The sequence below is a fragment of the Cryptotermes secundus genome, unplaced genomic scaffold, assembly GCF_002891405.2.
Source record: "Cryptotermes secundus unplaced genomic scaffold, Csec_1.0 scaffold408, whole genome shotgun sequence".
In the NCBI taxonomy this organism is placed as follows: Eukaryota; Metazoa; Arthropoda; class Insecta; order Blattodea; family Kalotermitidae; genus Cryptotermes; species Cryptotermes secundus.
Window position 1 is genome coordinate 346,527 of NW_019724588.1, and position 18,830 is coordinate 365,356.

The following is an 18,830-nucleotide window of genomic DNA, read 5'->3' on the forward strand; positions in this document are numbered from 1 at the left end:
AATCACACTGAATACACAACATTTTTTTTTCGTAAGGTTCCCTGCTCAAGGTATGACGTATCCTCACAGATGTTTTAGAAAAGCAATACACCGCAGCCAGCTGCGAGCCACATGCGAAAGACAAAGATAGCGAATACCTAGGCAGGTAGGGGAAGAGGCAGCAGGCGAATGGAAAAGTACCAGCAGACGTGAGCGTACAAATATAGACTTACGCATGTACAATAATGTTGTAATTAACATAAAAATGGGCGTGCATACGCATGTAGTTGGCTTAAGTGGGATTAATTAATTGACATTGTACTTCAAAGCGTATGGAGGTGATGATGATGATGATTGCGAAGAATGTTAAATTCATTCAAGCAAGCGTGCCAAGTACCGTTTTCAACCTGCTACAAAATTTTGTTCACAAATGCAAAAGCGAAACTTCCGAGCGGATGAAATGTAGATACGACTCTTCTCTGTATCAAAATTTCACTTACACACGACATGTATGAGTAGTGCTGAATCTTCTGTGAAATAAAAAATACCAACATAAAAGAAAAATGAACCAATTTCTTAAAAAATGACGATAGTTTTTAATCGAAAGCACCAAAGCTTATGCCTCCTTTAAGCTACATAATTACATCATACTGCCTTCCATCCAAGTGTCCTGGATTTGATTCCAAGGCAAAAAAAAATCCTCCAATCGATTCATTCCTCCAAAGAAATTCTTCGGAAATATTTGTATGGAATATATGAAGTACAGTAAGTTCTGTAAATTTGTGAAACATGAAGTTGTCCCTGTGTGTAATTAAGTGCCATGCCACGAAGATGAATGACAGGAGGTATAGCTCTACATATTCTTAACATCGGAACTAATTGGGAGTGGTCTGCTTTACGTCCCAGTGTTTTTATTCTACGGGGAAGAACCCCCCACCGGTATCTATCAGACAGGAGGCTGGCTGGGCCCCAGAGCCCGTCTGAACACTAGATAAAATAAAAATCTCTTGCTCCTGCCGGGAATTAATCTTTAGATTGCTCAGTTTCCAGCTCGTTACACATTCGCCATACTGACTGATATATTCCGCCCCTAGAATTTGTGAAAGGGGATCATATATTTGCACCCAACACGATTTCAAATTTCCCATTGAAGCCTGTACAGGCATTACCCAACCTGCGGGTAAAGAAGGTCAATTTCAAAGAAAACGCCCACACAGTATCGATTCACTGTGGTTCAAGAAGTCGGTTTGTGATGCAGAACATAGAGCGTCCCCTCTAGAACGAAGTAATTCAGCGTGAACTTGTGGAGGGGAGTATGTATATCTGTTCACGCGACTGGTGCGTGATACGCAGTTGGCCGTATGCCTTGTGTGAGCGTTAGCGTGTATGTGGATGCAACTGAACATCAACTGGTTGAATTCCATATGAAGGATTTGTGAATTGCACAAATTATACAAAAGCAGAACTGTTGCTGTGGAAAAATACTCGTACAGCAAATTATCACAATTTTTTAATCATAATAAATCAACGAAACAAAATATGCGCGTCGCTTGTCACTGTTTTTCTGTAAACACAGTCTCTTGTTAAAGTGAGAGTTTTGTGTGAATGAAGACTGAAAACATTCTTTTGAAATATGTGTACTGAGCAATAGAAATTTACCAGCATACGTGAAACTTCTTTTATGTACACAAAGTACATCAAAAGTGTGTTATTAGCAACGTGTACAGTGGCTCATACGAGTTACATGGCAATATCTATAACGCTCAGAAATTGTCAGCTAATCCTTTATTTAAGAAAAAACCAAATTCAGAGACAAAAAACGGCTGTTTCAACGCCGTAGTGGTACGCTAAGTAACAGTGTAATAAAGTGCTGTGATAAGAACAGTATTTCAACAGAGAAAATTAAAGGATGGCTATCCTAAGGCAAAACAGTACGTACTGGGTTTTACCTATGAAGAAGGATTTCAAAGTTCCCCTACATCTACTTTCACTGAACAATATACCCGGTAAGAATCACTGCCATGATTGATGTCACCAAATAGTACCAATTAGGTTACAATCATGGGTCAGTAGTGTGGCAGCGGCGACAGTTGCCGAAGCAGAAGGAACTGTAATATTAGTAACATTATTGGGGGGTGAAGTCCAGCTGAGTCCACTCGGCACGGCGGCCACTGATTGGCCTATTGTAGGCTGCCCCGGTTGATTATGATGATGGAGAATTTGGTGGAATGAAGATTGGCAGGGGTAACCGAAGTACTCGGAGAATACCCGCCCCAGCGCCACTTTGTCCACCACAAATCCCACTTGACCAGACCTGGGATTGAACCCGGGCCGTCGCGGTGGGAAGCCAGCGACTATCCGCTTGAGCTATGGTGCGGCCCATATTAGTAACATTAGTAGTAATAGTAAATAAATAAATAAATTAATAATAATAATAATAATAATAATGGAGCCGGGATAGCGCAGTCAGTAGNTATATATCTATTATTATTATTATTATTATTATTATTATTATTATTATTATTATTATTATTATTATTATTATTATTATTATTATTTTATTGCTAGTGGGGTGGGACTAAATCCCTTGTACTGCGGTAACTTCTGGCCTATTGTGCCAGCCCCAGATGATAGGTGAGGGTGATTGTGGAGCAATTGTTGGAATGAAGATTGACAGGGGAAACCGAAGTACTCGGAGAAAACCCGCCCCAGCGCCACTTTGTCCACCACAAATTCCACTTGACCAGACTCGGGATCGAACCCGGGCCGCCGCAATGGGAAGCCAGCGACTAACCACTTGAGCTATGGCGCGGCTTATAATAATAATAATAATAATAATATAAAGCTTTTAAGCACGACATCATGAATACCTGCAGGAGGGACATTTTTAATCTCCACACCAGGGGGAAGTGAGTGGCCAAATTGGGGCCCCTTGGAGCATGATAGGCCCAAGGCTCCTCAGGAGATTGTGGAAAAGAGAGAAATGCTAATCCCAGTTGGGAATTACTCCCCTGTCGTCGAGGCAGTAGTCTGTGCCATACTGAGCTACCCCCGCTCCTAACAACAGTAATAATAATAGCAACAACAATGTACCAAATGAACTGGTGCAGCAGTCACGCTCAACACTCGCATTAGGAAGGGTTTTCGATGTTATTATTTAATGATGCCGTCAGTTTCGAGGCCATACAGCATCAGTATTCGGGAAAGGGTGATTTCGAATCTCGGTCGGGACACCTGTTACCCTGATTAAGGGTCTTTGTGATTTTCCTTAGTGCCTCCCACAAAATGCCAGGATAGCACCTCCCTTAGGACACATATAAGTTAAACCTATTTTAATCAAGCATATATCATTAAATAATTTTAACAGTGGTCACTGAGCAACAATAAGAAAGTACATACATATTTTTATCAGTCAAATGCAAATGACAGTAAACATACATGAACCAAATAAAGCGAAGAAGTAATTTATATCTACTTCACTATGAAACAGTGTGATCATATTCCAAAATGTCATGCAAGTTTCTTGCCCTGTAATGTTGTCAAAGTAATGCAAAATGAAATAATTTCAGATATTTTTAATAAGTAACTGCTTCATCAAAGCTAACATCAGAAATCTAATTAATTGTACAGCAGATGGGAAAAATTAATGCACAGTACCTTCCTAAGGAATTCCAGTGTAGGAAATGTCAGAAGTCAGGTTTAGGTAACTTAGCCAAAGAGGGATGTTATTAAATTTTTTAATTATTCTGGGTTTTATAATACTACAGGAACAAGTACAACAAGACTGCTTCTTCCTCAAAAAGAAAATAAGTCCAGTTAATTTGGGCCTCTGTTAAATAGTTATAAATGGAGATTTTGTTTTGTAGGTCTTGGGCAGAGTGTCTTTATTCTCCAGAATAATCAAACTGTGTGTTCTGTTGCAGGAGGTGTCAAGATGGCTTGTGGCTCTGTTGTGTTGGCGGTTCTCCTGTGGACCTCACTCCAATCTGGAATACAGTTTACTATGACGTCTCCCATTGACATACAAGTACCTATCTTATCTAGAAACTATGATGCCTACATCAACTCTTCTGCAGGTATATAACGCAGATATAATTCTTGTTGTTAGTACATTATATCAAGAGTGTATGACTTCTCTTCTGATAGTTCACATATAGGAACAACAGATGGCAGGAGTTGTATATTTTCCCATAATCATTTTTTTTTTCGTTTTTGCACAGATTCCATTGTAGCTGGTAGGAGTGAGGGTGGAAATAAAAATGATGGGAAAGGATTAATATTTACCAAACAGATCTATAGCTGTGCTTCTGTTAGCCTCTCCTCCTCTCTATCCACAGCTGCTCTTATTTTCCCCACCCCCTCTTCCAATGTTTTGTAGGCCAGAGGCCACCATAATATCATGACATGGTAATTAACGACCATATCAGAGCATCTTCAGTTTTACAGCTCTTTACAAATCAGTAGCTCTTGAATGATACTACTAATTTCAGGCATAATATATAAATAGTATTTCAGATTTTGGTATACTCATGTGACTGCATTTAAAACATTGTGTAATCTGATGATATATTTCTTTGTTCTGATTTTGTCAGTATTTATAACTGTTATTGTTGTCAGATCACAGAATACAGATATACTTTACTGAATTTTGTCTTAATTGCATTCATCAAGAACTGGATGGATATCCATGGTATACAAAACATGTTTAGTCTTATGAAGCATTGCTTGAGCACTGCAAGATGCTAAATTAAATCTAAGATCTGAAAAGAAATTAATTTTATTGTATGCTTCTCAGAATGAACCATTTTGAAGCCAGAAGTGCATCTATATAGTATAGAAATTGTCAGTTCCTGCCTCACAGAAAACAATGCAAAGGCAGTTGATTAATTAATGGTGTTAAAGAAATAGCCTTTGTTTATTGTGAGAACCACACAAATTCACTCTGTGGGCAAAATATATAGATTCTGAATTTCAAAGAAAATGGTGTGTGCGTGTGCGCATACACCAGTATGCTTTAAATGGCTAATGTAGTGTTTGGGTGGATTGTTTGTTGTAATGATATTTTTCTTCCCTTAGGTTGGCCAGTCTTGTACCAACAGCAGTTAAAACACTCCATTCAGAAAAGGGCAAAGATCTCAGGGCTGCCTCATGTTGATGATGATGCACTCAACACGTATGTGAAATTCATTGAATCAAATCTAGGCCGTGAGACTCGAATGGAGACCAGTTTGATCAGGTCAAACACAAAGGTTCAGCAGAAAACTCCCCAACATGGTCAGCTAATTGCATCTTCTCCTTCTGCAGAAGCTCTGAGACATGGCAAGGATGCACTCATAGCAACCAAAGCATCACTCTACATATCACATAAACATTGCCAGTGGTAAGAATGTTAATACTGATGCAGAAAATGATATTAAAAATTTAGCAAGTAAAATCTGAAACAGCAGCTAGAACCAAAGACGACCAACATCTACACAGCGTAGAATGTAGGCATGTATTGAATAAGAAAATTCAAAATTTACACGCACGACATCTTTATCTTGAAACATCAAGCAGTAGCTCCTCTGTTGATAACAGAGATAATTTCCATGTTTTTTATGCTTCTTACATTGGGTTCTATTTTTATAATGAGGTCTGCTTCACTTACTTTATCAGACTTATTTGTTGAAAGTAAAAAGTAAATTTGTCCCTCTGCTTAATTTACCACAGCAATATTGATATGAATGATGTTTTGGATATATTACTGCACACATTCTGAACTTTAGCTCCAGGTAGTAGTGAATGGTCAACTTCATACATTCTGGAGAAAGGGCCCCTAGCACCTATTAGGTAGGAGGCTGGGTGGACCACAGAGCCTGTTACAGCAAACAATGGCCCAGAGCTAGTCACTATACTAACTGAGCTATCCAGGCCCGTTATAAAACCTGATGAAATTACACTCTCGAGAACATTTAGTTAGAAACACCACAATATTTCCAGAACACATGGCTCAAATATAATTTAATTTAACCATTATGATAACCAAATTAAACCTTTTTTATTCAATTATAGTTTACTGTTTAATATATCAGGGATCATATATGGAACTATTAACTGAATTTCTTTTCTGTGTAGCATGTTTTGTCCTCAAGAGAAGACTGCCCCCAGTTACAGAGGGTAGCTACAAATATACTGATTAGCAGTTTCGGACAAATGACAATGAGTGGCCCTCCAGCATGTGGATTGGGTGGGGGTCTAAGAATCCCTCAACATAAGATTCTTGTATGGCAGTGTGTAGATGAGAGGGTAGTATCAAAATGGATCTTAAGAAAATGAGATGTGATAGTGTGGACTAGATTCTTCTGGCTGAGGATATGGTTTTTGTGAATATGGTAATGAACTTTTTGGTTCCATAAAGGGTGAATTTTTTGAGTATCTGAGTTACTGTCGGTTTGTTATACAAGGGACCAGAAATTGCATTGTCTTAATGTTTGTTCACATTTTCGATTTTGCAGGTATGGTCTTGATGGTGATGAATGTGGTGCCTTTGTAATGTCAATGAAGATGAACAGAACGTCTCTTGGAGACAGATGTGCAGCTCAGTATAGTAAGAATGCAGATTGCTCTGGCAGGTACCGTGCTATTGATGGCTCATGCAACCATGTAAATGATAAGACTTGGGGCATGGTCCATACCAGCTACCTCAGACTTTTGGCACCTCAGTATGCTGATGGTATGTACACAGTAATGGCTTTCTGTTCTTTTCTTAGATATCCTTCACAATAATGAATACAGAATTTTAATCAGAGCTTTTGAACGGAAAAGACCGCTTAAGAGACCCAGACACAAATGAGAGCATAATACTGAAGTGGATCATGAAGAAATAGGATGTGAGAATGTGAACTGAATTTGTGTAGTTTCAGATAGCATAGCAGCATGAACCTAGATGATGAGATTTGAGGTTTTCATAGTGGTAAGGTATAACATATGATCTTGTGGATTATGATAACATGTGGTTTTATAGGTGGTTACCAGTATTTTGGAACCTTGTTGTCTCTATGGCCACAGTAGAAGACAGAGGTAACAGGTCCCTGAAAAAGTTTGAAACCACTGTGAGGTTAAAATAACTGTACAAAAAGTTGATATTTCAAGGTTATGGTTTCCAACACATGAAAAGTGTACCCCTCATACCAGCATGGGATGTTCTGGGAAAATTGTATAGTAAAACAATTGATTTTAATTCTCAAAATATCAGAGAGCTGTTTCTTAATTCTGTGCATTTGCCAGATCTTGATAAATATTAATAACTGATAAAAACTAAAATTTGTTGGTTTTGAAAATGAAAAACTGAAAGAGCTGTTCTTTATACACACCAAAATTAATAAGGGCACCACATGAAGTCATTGCCAGGCTTCAGGGTGCGTCATCATGTAAAGTTTTGAAACCGCTGCTCTAAGTAAATATTCTTACATTTTCAGTTACTCACTAATGTATTTAGAATTGAACAAAATCATTCCTACTTATTCATCATGGTTCAACATTTATGTTTTGTTTTTCAAACAGAGATTCATATGATAACATGAGTGGAAGAAAGCTTTTCACACATGCTTGCAAATGCACCTGTAATTGGCATCCAGAATATCCACAGTAAACTGGGAAATTAAATCATTCTAATTTATAAAGAGAAATTTCCTATAACAAGCAGGTCTTCTGTCTTGTGTCTTACATCAAAACAAACTTTTATTTTCGGAACACCATATAGGTAAAGCTGAAGTTGTACCTGTTGTCCCATTCAGTGGAGACCTATGGGTGACTGGAGGTACAGATCCAAGTATTCTTATCCACAACACTAGAGAAGAGTGAGTGATCACCTTCCCACCCTGGCCATTTCACCCTCAATGAAAGAGCCCTCCAGTACCAATTGGATAGGGACTGAATGAGCCCCAAAGCCGATTTGGGTGCTCTGGAAAAGAGAAAAATCTCTTGCCTGTGCTGGAAATTAACCCCCATTTTTCAGCTGCCCAGCCTGTAGACCATAATACTCGTAATACAGACTGAGATATCCTGGTCCCCACACTCAATATAGACTCATGACAACATTTTTTAGTATGGATATAAGAGCATAGCATGCACTGAAATTAATGCTTCATCATATTGAACTATTAAAATCAAGAACCATGAGTTGTGTGAAATAACTTTTTATGTTGCATGAAACTACTGGAATTTAGTGATTCCACTATTAAGGGATTCTTAGCAACACAGTTTTGCTATACAAGAAAAAACATTTCTTTATGAGATTGTTTTCATGAAAGTACTTGAAAGGAAGTTCTTAAAATTAAGCTCATTAAAGGTTTCACATATGGAAGTACAAGAATTTATACTTGGTTAGTTTGTGGACTCTTTGCTTGATGGAAGTGTCAGCTTTGTTCAGTATGTTCATTTTGTGAGTTTTTATAATTCATGTCTGCATTTAGAAGAGTAAAATAATTATTAAGTAACAATAACAAGATCCTTATGTGATGATTGAAACCCACTTCTTTTAATCTGGAACTGCATGCAGACCCCTGTTCAGGACTACACCTCTGGTTTTATATGTCTGTGTTTAATGTGAAACTTTTACTGCTTAAATTTTACAGGCATTCAGGAGCCACGAAAACCAGTGAAAGGAAAATCTCTTCCTTCTGCTCGCCTTGTCAGTACTGGTGTGATTAGGGACAGGGACTCAGCAGACAACAGCAGAACAATGAGTTTAGTTCAGTGGACAGAATTCATTGAGCATGACCTTGTCTTCACCCCTGTCATGAAGATGGGTAAGTCCCTACATCGTTGGAAATAGGAATATTTATTATTTTAACACAATATCTTACTAAGATTCAAATTTACCATATGTATTGCTACTAGAAGTACCCATTGCTTGCCCACATCCTTCTTAAAATGAATTATACTGAAGTAATTAATTTTTTTCTTAAATATACACTCATTTGCCAGTTTTGCATTGTTTACCGCTGTAAAGCTACACAGTGATTCTTTTAGAAGAACAAGTTATGGGTGACTACATGGCTACCATCCAGACCACAGAATGAGAGAGAGAGAGAGGTCATAGTCCAGAGAAGTTAATGTTATTCTGTATATTGTAACGTGTTTGGAATCCAGAAGAGTCACTTCCATAGTAACGCTAGAACAGACCGTTGCATAGGTAGCGACAATAGCGGTATTGTAGCCCCAACAGTTGGCCGTTGCATAGGTATTGCAGTATGAACAAAGCCTATCCCTGGTGATAAACAACAGAGGGTCATTTGCATAGCAGTGGCTGAGGTTATAAAAAGGGGTTGAATGCATTCATGAGACAGCCTCAGGACAGATGCCGAGAGATACAGAAGACAGTCTTCAGGAAGCTGCCGCTGAAGAAAGTTGAAATATAGCAGCTGACAGTGGAACAAGAATTAATTATAACAGCGAAACAGTGGATAGTGCTAATAATTGTAAAGCGTGTGATTGTGCAAGTGAAGCACAATAAAGATTCAAGATTTGTCGCATAACACACAAAAAACATGTAACAATATTTAACATATATACAAGCCAAAAGCTTGCCACTGTGTTATTATTTTGTCATTTTTCTCAAAAACAAAAAAAAAAAAAAGAAACAAACTCCATAGCTTTAGTATGCAAGCGAACTGTACTGACCGAGCAACCACCACTTGTTGGCAAAGTGAGTGCCAACTTAAGTGGATAGAGGGTGTCACGTGCTAAGTGCAACAAATCCACATGACCGTTAATATCGGTTTTCTAGACCGGGGCTGTTACTTTTCCATTCATGTAGCTCCTCAGTTATCCTCACAAGGTTGAGTGGACCCCGTTCCAGACCTACTACTTCTCAGAAAATCTGGTAGTGGCAGGAATCGAACCCAGACCTCTGGATCTGTAGCCAGGAACTCTGACCGCTATACCACAGAGGTGGTCTCTTTACATAATTGTCATTGGCAGGTGGTAGCTGGGGAAGTGCATGGAATTGTCAGCAATGTAGGCTAAGCCCCTGCCAGAAACAGTTTTCCTTCCACTGCTGATAAGCTTGCATACTGAATGTGATCATGATTACATTGAATAAGATGGTTAAGTGGAAGCGGTGTCTGCAGAATGTAGCTAGAGATAGCAGTGGTTTATTTTGAAGCTTCTGCCTGTTTGCCAAGAAACATTTCTTTTAGATAGCAACACCTCTTAATGTATGTTGTTATCTCGTATTTTTCAAGTGACTGATGTCAGATAATTTTGACAAAGTTTTTTTAGCATTGTCTCATTGAAATTCAAGAGGCTTAATGATAGTTTAATATACAGGTCCAATATACTGCCAACTGTAATCAAATCCTCCTGCTGAAGAACTAAAGTGTAGTGTAGTCACAGCTTAACACATCTGTATGTGTCTTATATGTAAGGTCATTTTCATAAGGCTTTGGACAAAGTCTGTAAGTTGAATTCTGGTACGATGAAAATGTTGTTGATGATTAATGATTATAATTGTAGATATTATGAGAATATTTTACTCAAACCTGAATTCCCCTGTTACAGTAATCATGTAAATATTGCTATAACACATTAAATTACAATTTCCTTTCTACAGTATCATAAACTTACCCATATTTTATGTTGGGTTTCAGTGCACAGTGGCAATTCCATCATGTGCTGTAGGCAAGATGGAAGTTTCCTGGCACCTCGCTACATCCACCCAGCTTGCATGCCAATCACTGTTCTCAACAATGACCCATTCTACTCAAAGTATCGGCAGCGTTGTATGAACTACGTTCGTTCTCTGAGAGCCATGAGGCCTGATTGCCATTTTGGTCCTGCAGAGCAAGTGAGCATTGTTTTATATAATTAATTATTTTGTGTTATTTAAAAAACAGCCAAAAGTTGTTCTGTTACATTGTGGATCATAACTAACCAAATCCAGGGAGCAGAGCCCTTCTTGCAAAGCTAATAATCACTCACCTACTCCTGAAATTCTCCAAGTTTTATTGAATCCGAAGGCTCATTGCCACAAATACATAGTAACAGTCCACATAAGTAAAGTAGTTCATGTATAATGCTGGCTGTGCCTTCTGAAGGGTCTGCAGTATCTTTGAATTAAAGTTTATAATAGTCTTCCAAGCAATATAAAACAGTTGTCCAGGAATAACAATCAATTTAAGAAGGCATTATTACAGTTTCTTCATTTACATTCATTTTATAATATTTTCACGTGCCGGGTATGTCACACAACAAATAAATTCACGTGGGTCTCGGATTTGGCGAATCTTTATTGGACACTCAACCTTACACACCTTACAATTGTTATCACCTCGACTGTATTCTGCAGCGGATATCTTTCAACTGTGTTGTATGGCAACTAGGTTCCAACGGTCTTGTATGGTGACTTGGTTCCAACTGTGTTGTTCTGTGGCTCTCGGCTTATGTGGGTGTTCTGAGGACTCAGTAGAGGACACCTCTCGCCAAGGTTCGGTCTCACGTGTTTGGCAATCCATTGCTTTGGGAATGCTCTTTATAGATAGGTAACGTGTTTCGTCTCACCCGTTGTTACTCAATGGCAATTCGTCGCTACGATTTGTCACTGTGGGATCTTCACAATTTCCATTGTAGCCGTTGTGCGGCGATGGACATAAGATAACTCGTCACAATATAGATGAATTCTTTAATTATAGGGATAAAATAACTCAATAATTGATTTTATCTGGATATATATATATATATATATTATCAAGTGTATATTTTAGATTTTTATATTTATATTGCTATATTGCCACGTTGTTGTAGTGTTAATTGAAAAATTGTAAAGGTATATTTTATTTTATGATACACCAAAAAATTCTATCCTTATGTGATCAATACAAAAGTCGAATGATCATGTACTTATAATATTCTCATTCAGATTGTATATGGAACTATAGATTAAATTATCAGGCATTGAAAAGTGACTTGTAAATTTTATATTTACATTATATCTTTTAGTATGAATTTATAATGAACCATACTTGTGTATATCATATATTGTTTCTGTTATATTGGACTGTTGTCTTTATCCTGGGTTCTATGACCTTGTAATGGATTTGTGGCATGTAAATAAATGAAATGTAAATGAAATGATAATGACTACTAATGACCAAAACATGTAGAGGGAGAACTTTTACTTACTTTGATTAAACAAGTTTCACTTCTACTACTTATTTATGTATTAAGAGATATAACAGTTCAAGAAGTGTCTTATAAAGTTTATTACTACGTTTTCAAGAGCACGTCACTGGTCCCTATCCTTAGCCAAATGAATCCAGTGCATGACCTCCCATCCCATTTCTGTAAGATACATTTTATAATCGTCCTAAGTACAGGTCTTCCAAGTTTCATTTTCCTTCAGGCTTTACAGTGAGCTTGCACGTTTGTCTGAAAAATAAAATTTTACTTTAAACAGCAAAATGGATATGAGGTTCTCACAGTGGTGACTGTGAATGTACAGCTTTTCCTGAACCATGTGTGTTGTAACCCAGAAAATGGTACTGTTACAAAATGAGTTTTAATATGTAAATACTTTCTTACTGAGATACAATATGTTGACATCTATTTTCTTTCCACCTTTTGCTTCTTAATTTAAGATGCAGTTAATTTAATTTAACTCTGGTGTTCACTAAGAACAGAGCGTCTACACATGGACTTTTAATGCGTTTCAAGTATGCAAATTATTTAAGAACCATAAAATTTATGTTTTAGATGAACCAAGCAACACACTATCTTGATGGATCCATGATATATGGTACAACTGATGAAAGGGCCTGGTCACTTAGAACTTTTTCAAATGGTCAGCTTTCTACAGAAACGAAGAATGGACAGGAATACCTGCCACAAGCTGACAAACCTTTGCAACAGTGTCAAGTGTCTTCCAACACATCTGCTTGCTACAAATCTGGTAACTTCATGAAACATGAGTTTGTTGTTCTGACACTGTGTTGCAAAAGAATCATCCTAGTTCTGACTATACTTTGGTTCTGTCTGTTACTAGGTGATATACGTGTGAATCTACACCCTCAACTTGTTATCATGCATACTCTCTGGCTCCGTGAACATAATCGCATAGCTGCAAAGCTAGCACTTTTGAACCCTCACTGGGATGATGAGACACTCTACCAAGAGGCACGGAGGATCGTCATTGCCGAGATTCAACACATCACATACAATGAATGGTTGCCTCTTGTGCTTGGTGAGTTCCAGATTCCAGTATCGAAAATCTTGAGTAGTTCAAAGAAAGTGATTTAGGGTTAAGAAGGAATTGGATATATGAAAAATGTGATATCCTTTTCAGGCTCAAAATATGCAAAGAAACTTGGATTGCAATTGAAGAAGACTGGATTCAGCAGTGATTTCGCTGAGGATGTGAATCCCAGCATTTCCAACAGCTTTGCCACAGCTGCTATGCGATTTAGAATGTCCATGATGGCTGGAACCATAGGGTAAGTAACATGCACTTTAAGCTGTTAAATCTGAATATTAACACACACAGTATTTATTCTGTGTAGATTATTATTCAGAGTAGGTGTAAAACTTCTCATCTGTCCTCACTATATAGCCTCGGCATGAACAGCATAGAAAACACCGTTTTGAACAATGCCTCTGCTTGTTGCATGCATATCCACTGTTGCAGAAATATGTTTACCAAAATGTTGCCTTGCAACAGACCATGTAATCATGTAACAGTATTTTGAAAGGGTATTTAATCTTGCTTTTACAGGCTGTTTGATGAAGATCGTAACACAAATAAAAGTCTCCAGTTGAAGGATAATTTTAACCAACCAGCAACCATTGAGGAACCAGAACATCTAGATTCTTTGGTACGTGGTCTAGCTACACAGAGAAGTCAGAAGAGAGGTTTATACTATGACAGTGATGTAAGTATTATTTCATATTAACATATGTTTTGTCCTATAATTAACAGACTGAAGCAGTACATAGTTTTAACTGTAGACATTTTGTACATATTGTTTGTTTTACTTTTTCCCATCAGTTAATACAAATGTTATACAAGACTAGTGGGCAATTTGGCATGGATATATTGAGCTTGGATATTCAACGAGGACGAGATCATGGGCTGCCAGGATATAATCACTATAGAAAACACTGTGGTCTTCCAGCAGCAAAGAGCTTTAATGGCTTCCTTGATGTCATGTCTAAGTCTGTGAGTAATGCACTTATTTTTAACATAACCCAGAGTATAATGTGATGAACATTTGCTAGGCAATGTAACATTGGTAAATTATAAAATCAGAATTATCAGAATTTTACATTTTAGATGACCTGAAGAGAAAATATTGCAATTCCTGGAATGGACATTATTCATGTTTTGAGTATTATATTTAAGCATCCTGTTGCACTCTATATGATATATGATATAGTAAAGATAAGCAGCGGCATGCACACAGGGAGACTACACAGAATAACACCTGTACAGTACTAGAAACAGGAAGAAGCCGCTGCAGCACTATAGACATAGGGCGAGTAACCCTGACAATTCTAAATTTTAAAATTTAGAGAAAAAATTTTAAAGGATTTAAAATTAGAACTGAAGATTTTATAAGTGCTAATTCAGAGAAATAAAAATTGACGTGGGTAAATAACAAAGATATCAACGAAATAGATTTTGGTAATAACAACGAAAGAAACAATCAGGAAGATCTCTGTTTTTAAATTTTAAATGTTTTTTATAAGTGCAGTGTAACAGATACGTGAGTGTATACACCTGATGATGGCCACCTGTGGCCGAAACATGTAGTGTGTAAAAAGAGCAAAACGAAAGACCTATAATATATAGTATACACTTAGGATGGAGTTATATCATATATCATGTTTTGAGGTTTTAATGGTGGTGAATGTGAAGAGTGTGGTCTTCTGGTTTGTGACACTATGTCATATTGTTCACATATACTAAAGTTTTGGAGAACATCAGTATCCATCAACAAGACTACACAGTATCACAGCTCAGAAGACCACAATTTTTCTGTTATTTATAAGTATGTGGTACATGGAAGGTATTATTTCTTATCACTGTCACTGGCTATGGTGAATGCTGTGTGATATACAGAGAAGTTAATATCATGTAAATTAATTCATAATGAATACTATTACAAGGCTTTTGTTATAATTTCTCTTTCTGACCCTCTCACAACCCTAGGGTGGTCCTGTTATTTCACAAAAGTTATTATTTGCTAGTTGGTTGAGGGGCTATGCTACAAGCTGGAAGGTCGTGGGTTGTAGTCCCGATGAGGTCATTGGATTTTTTCAGTTGACCTAATCCTTCCAGCTGCACTAGGCCCTGGGGTTAATTCAGCCTCTAACAGAAATGTGTACCAGGAATTAATTAAATAATTTTCCTGGGGAGTGAAGCACAGCCAGCGCGTAAAGCTGACAACCTTACCGCCACCTATGAGCTGATTGTCTAGATAATGTGGGACCCTCAACATCTCACAACCCTGTGGTCCTTCATGGCCTAGTACAGGGATAGCTTTACTTTACTTCTACATGAGAGACAATTGATACAGACTGGAGCCAATATGCGAAATCAGCCATGCTTTTATATACTGTACAATCCATTGAAATATCAAGAAGTTAGTTCATTCTGCAATATCTGGCACTAGGACATAGGAAGGAAATATTAATGCATTTAGTTCCTAAGGCAATACAAATTTACATGGAGTGTTTTAAACAGCGACACTCAGAGTTAATCATATATTAAATTACAAAGTGAACATACTGCAATTGAGATATCTCATTTTTCTTTATATAAAAAAGACTGCCTTATACATCGTAATACATAGAAACTTATTATTTCTTGAACAAAAAATATATTAGATGCTGTTATATGTATATTCATTTCAACTTATAAGTTAGCGTGTTCTGGCAACTTTTGTTATATACTTTTAGTTATTTGACTGTGTGCATATTACATGAACTGGAAATTCTGTTTGATCATATGAATGTCAATTAAGATGGAGAATTTCATACAGCTCTGCAGCATCTACTTCGTATTGTGAACAAAAATTTTAAAATTGAGAAGAAATTTCCAGTCTTTATGACCTGATTACATCCATACGGTCATGAAAATCACTGTCACAAACTGAATGGAAATTTGGGCCAGGTCTTTTTTAGAAACATCTTTATGAAAATTCCAACAAAGCAACGTCGCTACATACTGATCTTTGCACTTTACTAAGTATTAATTTTGTTGTATTAAAATTGTTATTTAACCTATATTACAGACAGTAGCCAAGCTGAAGAGTGTATATGCCCATCCAGATGATGTGGACCTTTTAATTGGTGGTATGTCTGAGCATGCCATAGATGACAGTGTGCTTGGTTTCACATTTCGCTGCATCATTGGAGAACAGATGCTCAGAACCAAGAAGGGGGACCGTTTCTTTTATGATGTACCCAACCAACAAAATTCTTTTACTGAAGGTAGGTAGTTAGTCAATTATTTACAAATATAACCGCTCCATTTACTCAGAATTTAATTTCTGATGCTGTCTTAATTGAAATCTTGTTCCAAATAACCACCTGTATAGACACTTCCCAGGAAATGTAAACAAAGGAGCATTTGCATCAAAGAAGCACACACATCTAAAAGATTCTTAAATCTTACCCATTTGTTCTTGCTGATTTTGACAGTGTTAAAGTTAATTACATAGAGATTGTTATAACTAAATAAATATTTGTGATGTGTGCAAGTATCAATTTGATGACCACATTTATCCACTTCATAAGAAGAGGCCAACGAAATGTTACTGTTAGTAACATACTGATGGAACTTCATTAATCTCTTCTGATAAACTCATTGTTGGTGATTGCTTTAATTCATGAAATCACTTGAAATACAGAGTGGCAGATAAGTTGATTTACTGAAATTTTGCTTATGTGTTAGTCTTTTCTGTATATTTTGGTTAGTTTTCTACTTAAAAGTTAATGTTTTTATTGTAAAGTATTATTGTGTTGACAGTTTTCCATATGACATGTGTCTTTCCTGTCAAATGCATAGACAACTAAAAAAAGAATGCAGATTTTGAAACTGCCAAAAATGATGGAAAACAAACAAGAATTATGTGCAGATATTTGTATCTTTTGTTGATAAATTCCTGACTATATGGTCAGGCGGGACTGATGGTACGCACCATTATCGGTAGGGTATAGAGACTGGTAGAATATCATAAGGGAAGCACAATGGACCAATACTGGTCTAAGTGCATGAGGAAACCTACCCTCTCCAATAACTAACTAACTACCTCGTTACAAGCTCTAAAGTAAGATGATACTAACAGATGAAATTTTTTGAACTGGAGTGTAATGTTCCAGGATTCCAGATGATTCTTTCATAATAAATAATTAAACTACAGTAAAGAATCAACAGGTCACCAAGCATGACAAGAAACTGAATGACGTTTTATAGGATCTAGTTCCTGGAATCAAGATTTGTTTTTAAAATTGTCTCTGATAAAAAATAATAATAATTTGTCTTTCTCTCTTCACAGCACAACTTGGTGAAATAAGAAAATCAACTTTGGCACGTGTCTTCTGTGACACTGCAGATGACATCAAAATGATGCAGCCAAATGCATTCATTGTGCCATCTGGAAGGTAAATTTCACAGTAAAGTTTATATTAAACTCTACTTGTAAAACACAGGCTCTTCTACATTCAGTTGGTGTAAATACATAAAAGAAACAGATTTTGTTTAATAAGAATTCAAAATTTTAACACAACCATAATTGTACTGAGGTTTTATTTACTATTTAGGTGCTTTAATAACCTTGGAAAATTTAACAGGTGGCATTATATTAAATTATAATTCTGTTTTTAAAAATTTGGATTGATATGAGGCAGGTGAATTTGCATACAAATGGTCCAGTATGAAAATTGGAGATAAACTAAATGTAATTTTGTTTTATTTATAGCAATGGCATGGTATCATGCAGCAACACCAATGGAATTAAACAACTAAGTCTTTCACCCTGGAAGCAAGCTCTGGTAAAAAGTTCATGATTGTCTCTGTCAGTACTGATTACTTTTCTCACAATATTGTAATTTCTAGTGACCATATATCATGACAAGTTTTCCACTGCCTACATATGCACTGTGTACTATCATACAAACTGTGGACAACTGCTAGTTGATTTGAGCCACATAATTAGGGTGCAGTTGTGCAAATAAAATAATTTAAATCTGAAGTGAGTGGCTTGGTGCTCTTATACAGTGGTAGATATTTGTACTGTCAATAATATTTATAGTAAAGCTCACCAATTTTTTTGTATTTTGGAGTGCTGGAGACACAATTTTTTGCCAGCCCTCAGTGTATAATGGCAAATAAAAAAAACACAAAATTACTGGGTTTTTGGACTTTTTCCATCGTCCGGAATTCTGGGTAATAGAGGACACGACATTTTGGAAACTGGATCTGTTTCCATGTTCAGGTGAGTTTCCTAAACGTTGTGTCCTCTATTACCTAGAATTCCGGATGATGGAAAAAGTCCAAAAACCCAGTAATTCTGTGTGTCATCCGCCATTGTCAGAACCCTTTAGGAAGAAAACTGTGGTTTGTATGGTCTATTATGTTAATGCTATCTACTAGAAAGAAATCTGAAAATGAAGCAATACATTTCACAGCTAAATTGTAAAATTTTTGGAAGAATGAGAGTGAACTTGATTTTCTAAAAAGTGAATGTGTAGATGGAATGGATATCCCAGGCAATAAGACTGCATAAATCTGTGAATCTTTAAGTAATGTATCTGTATTAATGTCACTTGGCATATTTCTTAACAAAATGTCAGGTGTTAAATTCCAGATTACA

The 18,830-nt window shown here is 36.8% G+C and overlaps 1 protein-coding gene across 1 annotated transcript; it reads left to right on the top strand.

The window, feature by feature from the left end:
* Positions 1-1,372: 1,372 nt before the first annotated feature.
* On the top strand, positions 1,373-18,128 carry LOC111862343 (peroxidase; the record flags this gene model as incomplete). Its single annotated transcript, XM_023847646.2, is given in 14 exon segments — positions 1,373-1,985; positions 3,903-4,055; positions 5,056-5,359; positions 6,474-6,691; positions 8,595-8,768; positions 10,611-10,807; positions 12,712-12,907; positions 13,001-13,198; positions 13,301-13,448; positions 13,727-13,883; positions 14,000-14,170; positions 16,248-16,446; positions 17,514-17,619; positions 17,937-18,128. Coding segments are annotated over 14 exon segments (2,406 nt in total). The 3' UTR covers positions 18,025-18,128.
* Between the last annotated feature and the right edge of the window lie 702 nt (positions 18,129-18,830).